Source organism: Arachis hypogaea, chromosome 14, assembly GCF_003086295.3.
Source record: "Arachis hypogaea cultivar Tifrunner chromosome 14, arahy.Tifrunner.gnm2.J5K5, whole genome shotgun sequence".
Lineage (NCBI taxonomy): Eukaryota > Viridiplantae > Streptophyta > Magnoliopsida > Fabales > Fabaceae > Arachis > Arachis hypogaea.
This window is the reverse complement of record NC_092049.1, coordinates 135,468,051-135,476,921: the sequence shown is the minus strand read 5'-3', so window position 1 is coordinate 135,476,921 and position 8,871 is coordinate 135,468,051. Positions and strand designations below refer to the sequence as shown.

Below are 8,871 nucleotides of genomic sequence, written 5' to 3'. Positions count from 1 at the left end.
TAACTATTTTTTACTAATCCTTTGTTGTTATCAAATATTTTTATAATTATATATAATCTACTAAATAATTTCAGATATACACATTTTACATTTAAAAAAAAAAGGTTAATTAGTTTCTAAACTTTTGCTTAAAAAATTTGTCAATTACCCTAGGCTTATAATTACAATTAGGTTGTTAATTAACCATAACAATTAGATATATGTTCTCTATTTTTGTTTTCTTTCTCTCTCTTATGATTATTTAGATATAGTTTAGCATCATCAGTCTATGGTGATGACCATCAGTCTATGGTGGTGATGGTGGTTGTCACCGCTGGAGAAATCTTTTTGCAGTGGCCCTAAAGGGACACGTGGAACTCACAAACCCATCAACAAGGTGTAAGTATGTGTTCAACTCGTGACACGTAGCAACATTTGTGCTACCGAGATACGGAGAATTCTTGCTACATAGGCGCAACTCCTTTCCAACTTCAGCATACACCCACTGCGCTTCCTCCACCCTCTTCTGTATCCAACTCGGCAATCCTGCCACATGGATACCTCCTTCTTTTGCCATGTCATCATCAAACACGAAACCCGGAACCTTGGTGATAACATCCTCGGAGTTTACTATTCGCAAAACCTTTGTCCCCTGCTTCTCCAACTGTCGTCGGAACCTCCGGTCGCCAACTCGAGGCCCACCAAAAGAAATGACCGTCACCATGGGCAGTCTGGGAAAGGAGGTATTTATATCATATGCCGCCAGCGTAGCTAATGCCGCCCCTAGACTGTGGCCAGTGATGGTCAAACTTAAGGGTTCTCCAGCATAAGCTTGGAGAATCCTGACAATCTCTTGTTTGACCATCTGCTGCAAACTGAGGGTGGAAGGGTTGTCGGGGATGGAAGAAGAGTAGAGACTCAAGAAACCACTTTCCACCATGGCCCCACTACCATGACACCCCATAGTTTTTCCGTCCATGGGATTGCATGGTAGGTTGGTGAGTGTGGCACGCAAATTCTCTAGCCATTCCAAACATGTGGTTGTTCCTCTAAAAGCAATAACAACGTCACGCCGACCAAGTCTTTTGATCTCTTCTTTGTTGTCACAAACTGCGACATAACCAACGTAGCTTGATTGTGTTGCCACCCAACTCGGTGCTTTGTCGACCCAGTTCGGTAACTGAATGCCGGAAGTTGCACGGAGGTATTTGGTTACCTTGTACCCTGTGTTTGGTAAACCGCAACGCTCAAAAAGTGTTGTCTTTGGGAATCTACAGTTGGCATAGTTTGGAGAAGAAGGATCAAAGTCAAAGGACTTGTATGCAGCTTCAACGAAGTGACCGTACCGTAGGATTTCAGCACGTAGGTTATCATCTAACGGGTCTAACAAACCCTCCCAATTGCTCATTCCTTGGTACTCCTTCCATCTCTTACCAAGTTTATTTTGATAAGTTCCAATGCCAAATGAAGATGTTGATGGTGTTGATTCAAATGATGACGAAGAGAAACTATTGTGGTCTTCTAAATTGATCATTTTCTCTAAGTGTAATGTGGCTTGTTGATGAGTGTTTTGATTGGAAAGGCTTAAGTTGTTGTAAGTGGTTGGTTTAGTAGATGATGGATTATTATGGGTAGTTATGTAATTTACACAACGGGGTTTGAGAGTGTAGGATGAAGGAAGTGTTGTTGGTATTATATTTCTAAGACTCATTGTTTTGTTGTGGGAATATTATGGAGCATGATAGAGGATTGGGAAACACATAAAAGAGTATGAGAATGAGAAGCTAAGAGAGAATGTTCTAAATTATTACACGTTTGCTGAGTATGTAGTGCATGCAATAAGGGGGTTTTATAAGTGGCCAAAAAGGAAGGGGAAAAAAGTGCATTATTTTGTAGGGATGGGTATTGATGTAGTGGACCTTTATTTGTGGATGAGAAGTAATGATAGAAGCCAATGGCATTGATGAGATTCCAAGTTAGATATTAAAGTTTCCGATTTTGATTAAAGAGAAGGGATATTTCTAGTATTATTGTATGTTGCTTTTGTTTGTTTTTTTTTTTTTTTTTTTTTTGAATTAAAGGGAGCTCAACACAATAGAGTGGAGCAATGAAAGGAGCTACAAGATCATGAAAATATTAAATACAAAACAACTCCTAGTTATCTTTGGCATGGTCGTCAACAACCAAATGGTTCACCTCCAATCCATTCCTCGGCAAACGCAAATGACTTGTTTATAATTTCCTTCAAACTGGATGCGTGATTTCGGAACAACCTGTCATTCCTTTCTAGCCAGATTGTATTGTATGTTGCTTTTGTATATATTTTTTTATACATTTTTAAATTAAAAAATTATATATATAAAAAAGGACACAAAAAGAGGTATAAATTTATATTAATTTCTTTATCAATATTTTCTATTCTTTAAAAATAGATTTAGCAATAGTTTTTCTAAACGTTTTAGTTTTAAAATTGTTGAAGCTAAATATTTATGAATAGTGATAAATTTACAACTCGTTTTTTGTTAACGAGTGTCCAAAAAATACGAACCATTTAAATATATTAAAAAGGTGTAAGATTCTAAAATGTTGTTTAATGTATTTTATCTTTAAAAACTTAAAAATTTCACTTACTTCTTAATTAATTAATGCCTATTCACTTTAATATTAACAAAGAGTACGTTTGATTAAAACAAAATCTCGTTAGGTAAATTAAGGAGAAGAATAATATTAATATCGAATCAAATTGTGTCCTAAGCTTGGTTCTCCAAATATATAGTGTTGGAGTTGGTTGTAGTGTGGTGCGAGATCAAAAGAAATAAACGTCAAAATTTTCAGCCACCAATAACTTAGCACTTGATGAGTGTCGTTATCAATTATCCAAAGACTTTTCCTTACAAAGATATATAAGCCCACTGTCATGGAAGAAAATACATACAATATGAATCACACCCAACAGATTCGCGTAAAACACAGTCAATTGACTCTTAATTCTTACACGGTCATAAGTGTCGGTGATTATTTTCTACTATTATACTATTTTTTTTCTTTTAAAGATCTTATAATTAAAAGATAGTTCTTGACTTTATTTTAACAGAATATTTTTTTTATATTTTTTTAATAAATATCTTTTGAATGTTGAACACTATTTAATTAAATTATTTTTACAAATATTCTCTACATATAAGTCATTATTTTATACAAGTTCATATAAGTCTCTTTAACATAGTTCACCTTACGCGCCACTATCTAACCAACTTTTCAATCAACACACGAATATATAACTGCCTTTTTCGAAAGAATTTTGTTATTATTTTCGAATTTTCTCAACGTTTTCGATCTACGTTTTCTTCCATCTCTAAGTTCTATGCGTTTTTGAAATCAAACTCTAAAATTAGTTTTGAACAGTTATCTTGTTGTCGAGGATAATGAATAATTCAAGTTCAAATTGTCAAATGAACCAAAACGAAATTGATTATTGTTTTAAATCCAATCAAGTGGTTGAGGTGTGAAATGTTTTCGTTAGTAATTTACGATTCTGTAGGTGAATAATATTGTTTTTGTTTGTGAAATTATTGTTCATCGTTGATGGTTTGAATTGAATGTAATGTAAAAGTTCTGCATCAAAGAAAATATTTTTATGTATTTGCAGCAAATTTCAGTGTAACACGAAGATATTTAAGTGTATTATTTAAGAATTTTCGATGTATGTGTGCTGATAAGTTCTGCATAATCTAAAACTCTTCTTCTCCCTCCTCCTCATATTCTGTTGCTTCTTCTTCTTCTTTTTCATCATCATCATTATCATCTTCTTTTTTTTATTCATCTTTTTTTTTTCTTGTTTTATCTTCTCAATTTTTTTTTTGTTTTACTCTCTTAATAAGAATAAAAACAAAAAAAAATCAAATAAAGAAGAAGAAGAAATACATAATGCTACAAAATTATTTGGAAGAGAACGAACTTATATTCTTTCAACCAGAAGAAAGAAAGAAATAAGGAAAAAAGAAGAAAAAATGCAGCATTAGAGAAAATATTTTTCTGTATTTGCAGCAAATTTTGATGTAACACAAATATATTTAAGTGTATTGTTTAAGAATTTTCGGTTTTTTGTACCGATAAATTCTGTATAATTCAAAACTTTTCATCTTTTTCCTCCTCATCTTCTGCTATTTCTTCTTGTTCTTTTTTTCATCATCATTATTATCTTTTTTTTTCTTATTCATTTTTTCTTTTTGTTTTATCTTCTAAAGTTTCTTCTTGTTTTACTCTCTTAACAAGAATAAAAACAAAAAAAAATTAAATAAAAAAGAAGAAAAACACATAATGCTACAAAATTATTTGAAAGGGGATGAACTTACATTTATTCAACTAAAAGAAAGAAAGAAAAAAAGAAAAAAAGAAGAAGAAAAAAATACATCATTAGAGGAAACATTTTTCTGTATTTGCAATAATTTTCGATATAACACGAATATATTTAAGTGTATTGTTGAAGAATTTTCGGTGTTTTTATACTGATAAGTTCTGCATAATTCAAAACTCTTCATCTTCTTCCTACTCATCTTCTGCTATTTCTTCTTCTTTTTATTTTCATCATCATTACCATCTTCTTTTTTTCTTATTCATCTTTTTCTTTTTGTTTTACCTTCTCAAGTTTCTTCTTGTTTTTCTCTTTTAACAAGAATAAAAATAAAAAAAAATCAAACAAAGAAGAAGAAACACATAACACTGAAAAGTTATTTGAAAAATGATGAATTTACATTCATTTAACTAAAAAAAATATAAAAAAGAAGAAGAAAAAAATGCAGCATTAAAAGAAATATTTTTTTTTGTCAGGAGGAGATATACCATGTGAGCTAAAGCTCATTGGCGGGAAGCGCGTAGATTGAGAATTATTTTTGTTAGGTTTAGACCAACTTATATAAATTTATATACCAACAAAATTTATATGTATAACAACCTTCTATTTTTTATTTATTTTTTATGTTTTATTAAACATTGTACCTGTTTTTTCATACATAATACTATTTATTATGGTACTTCCTATAATGAAAATGTGAATAATATCTTCTCATAAAAATATATATTTAGCCATAAAAAATAACAATAAAAAAAATAATGATGATGTTAGATAAAGATAACAATTTTATAACTTGTTGAAATTAAATTCTACAAATCAATATTTAATAATAAAAAAAATATTTTTATATAAAGACGATTATTACAGTTTTTTATTTTTATAAATTAAATAAATTTAATTATTATCAAAATAAATAATTTAAAAAATATTTATCGAAATAAATATTATTCTTTTATTTCGTTTATACTGTAAACGAGATACATATATTTTTTAAAAAAAATTAAATAATAAAAAATATTAATATTATTAAATTTGGATTATTGATAGTATTAATATTTTTTATTATTTTTAAAAAATTTTTTTAAAAAATACATGTATCTCGTTTACAATGTAAACGAGATATTTATCTCGTTTATAGTATAAACGAGATATATACGTTTCGCGTCCACCTGTCTTATCTCGTTTACACGGTAAATGAGATACATGCAAAATTATCTCGTTTACAATGTAAACGAGATAAGAGAGGGATATTTATTTCGGTAAATATTTTTTAAATTATTTATTTCGATAATTATTATAATTAATTTATTTATTAAAATAAAAAATTCCGATTATTACACTATTATTTGGAGTTTCCACCATTTTTTTTAGCAAACGAGTATCCACCATTTATTTTATATATATATATATATATATATATATATATATATATATATATATATATATTGTGTTTGGGTTAGTGTTTTTTGGGCTTTTAGGCTTTAATAAGAACAACAAAAAATGGATGAAGAAGTGAACAGTGTACGTTTTCAGTTTGCAGGAACTAGAAGAAAATTGGAGTTGATGAAGGGCTTTGATGCTGGACATTTGGGAACTTCTATAGTATTCATATAATGTTCTGGAACCAACTTAGAGCTTATATTATAGTTTTGACTGAAGGAGTTGTTATATTGTAGTTATCATGACTTATTTATATGTAATATATTATAAACCTTGTTAATGAAGATGCATATATATTTTATGATTTTAAAATAGAATTTCACAATTATTTAGTTAATACTTCTATAAATCTTACAAACTGTTATAATTACACCATTGCTACAAGGACTAATCTATTGCAAATTTTGTTGTTGATATATATTAGCTGAGAATTTTTAGTGCGAAAACATTTTAACTAATTTTTTAATTAATTTTTTTTTTATCAAAGATAGAAAAATTCAAATTCGCAACCTCTTAGGTGAATGTTGAGAAACTATGTCATTTGAGTTATAATTCATTGGTATTTTTTCAATTAATTCTTAACCATGAAATTTTTTGTGAATTGATATTTGAATCATATTTTAACCTACGAATTTTGCTACGGATTACTTATTATTTATGAAATTCGCTACAAAAATTACTTGCGATTTTTTTGGTTGTGAATTTTGTTATTTATAAATTTTGTTGAAAAGATTATCTACCACTTTTGCTGCTGATTTGTTGACACCTGTACCTGCAAAAAAGATTGCAACTAAATTTCCTATAAATTTTGACAAAATTACCTAATTCATGGAATTAGCTGCGAAAATAAAAAAATTTGCAGCAAATCCATGAGCTTATGCGCTGTGAATTTGAAGTCTCAGCAAAAACCGGAAATAAAATTATCTATGAAATTGGTAAATTCGTAGAAGAGTAAAGTATCGTTTTTGTCTCTATTAGAATATAATTAGGATCAATTAGTATTATTTAGTATATCTGAATATTTATTATTATGATTCTCTTAGTACTTATAAATATCCTTTTATATTGTATCATTCTAGATAACTTGAGTAGAAAATTTAAATAGACAACTTGATTACACTCAATAATACACAAATCTTTCTTCCAGTTTAGTCTCTTGTTTCTAACATAGTATCAGAGCCTAGGTTGTTTTCCTTGCGGTGAAATCAACCGTGGTTTTTATATTTTTTTTCTATGTCATTTTTCCTTACTTTTTGTCATTCATTTGATACTTTTTCACTTCACCTCACCAACTCTTAGCCTTTTTTTGCAGAACATGGTACTTTATCTGAGTTTTCTTGCTATGATATCATGTTAGAAATAAGAGACTGAGAGAGTAATCTGAAGAGTGTATTATTCAGTGTAATCAAGTTGTCTATTCAAATTGTCTACTCAAGTTGTCTATAATGATACAATATAAAAGGGTATTTATAGGACAGTCTCCAATCTTTGGGGTAAGTTCTATTTGTGTTCCTAACGTTTAAATCATCCTATTTGTATCATTAACGTTTATAAAAGTGATTTAATATTATCCTACTATCAATTATATTAACAAATCAGATTATATTTTTCAATTATTCTTACTTGGATGTATTCATTCTCAATTAGATACTTGGATGTGTTCGATTTTAATATTATACCCACTATTTGTGTTTAGATTCAATATATCCCTAAAAAAAGTGAATTATGTAAATGTTGTAGGAATTAGTTTCAATATTTGATGAGGTATTTCTCGGAGTAGATCATCGAATTCTATCCCAGATATTTGTATTCTAACTTCAAGAAAAAATTTTTAAAACTCAAACTAAAGCGCTTATAATGTGTAATTGACGGCAAAATAACATTGAATCACTTTTATAAACGTTAGGAATATAAATAGAACGATTTAAATGTTAGAGATACAAATAAAATTTACTCCAAACGTTGAGAACAAAAACGATACTTTAGTCATTCCCAGCAAAATCGCAAATGATTTGATGTTTTTTAGTAGTGATATAAGCCAAATGTTTGACGAACATAAAAGCCAAATGCAGCTTTATGGGCCTCAAATATTCAAACTTAAAAGGAAGACAATATTTGAATTTTGGACGCATTTTTGTGGTCCTCAAAAGTGGGTTTGATCTCAGTCTTTCTTCACACACTAGACACTACTACAATTTAATGATATTCGGGTTACCATTGTCCCTGAATTTTCATGTTCAACGTATTAATGTGTTCCTTAATTCGTTTATCAACCAAAATCCGAAACGTTAGATGCTGAAGTTACAATGGAATTCAATAAGTGTGATGTGAACTTATGAAACTTTGCATTCATGTATAGATACACAAGTAGAAATTAAAAGAATAACTGTTAAAATCGATAGAAAAATAAATAATTGTCCAAACTAATAAAAGAATAAAATAATATTTTAATTCTATAACGTTTGAACTTTAAATTAATTTTAATTTTGTTTTAATATTTAAAATATTTTATTTTTTCTAATATTTTGTCTTTTTTATTATTATCTTTTATTTTTTATTCTTTTGCCAATTTTATTCTCACTATAACTATTATTATTTATTTCATTCAGAGCAATTACGATAGTTATTCTTACCTAAAAAATGATAATAAAAGATGGGCATTTAAAAATTAAAAAAATAATTTCAATCGAAAGATTAAAATAAAATAAAATAAAATATTTAAAATAAAAATAATATATTTTTAACCATAAGTCGTTAAATAATGAATTAGAATGGAATAATAAGGTTATGATTATTGTAAGGGTTTTGCTAGATAGACAATTACTTTTGTAAACAATATGAACAATGGGTTTTAGAATTGACCCAATAAAGTAAAAAAAATATTATATCCGCAAATTACCTTCTAAACCTTAAAATTAAAATAACCATATGTACATCTAATAAATTGAACATCCAACCATTGTTAACCGTACATGAATAAATCGAATCAAAAGAAATAACCATCTAATTAAAAATAATAAACATAATCATCTGTATATCTATTGAATTGAACATTTAATATATCAATTATTCACATTATTTAGTATTTTCATTATTTA

At 28.3% G+C, this 8,871-nt stretch overlaps 1 protein-coding gene across 1 annotated transcript; it reads right to left on the bottom strand.

Annotated features, from left to right (window-relative positions):
- Positions 1-307: 307 nt before the first annotated feature.
- On the bottom strand, positions 308-1,513 carry LOC112743288 (phospholipase A(1) DAD1, chloroplastic-like). Its single transcript, XM_025792506.3, has one exon. The coding sequence runs from the start codon at positions 1,511-1,513 to the stop codon at positions 308-310; it is 1,206 nt and encodes a 401-aa protein (XP_025648291.1).
- Positions 1,514-8,871: the final 7,358 nt, after the last annotated feature.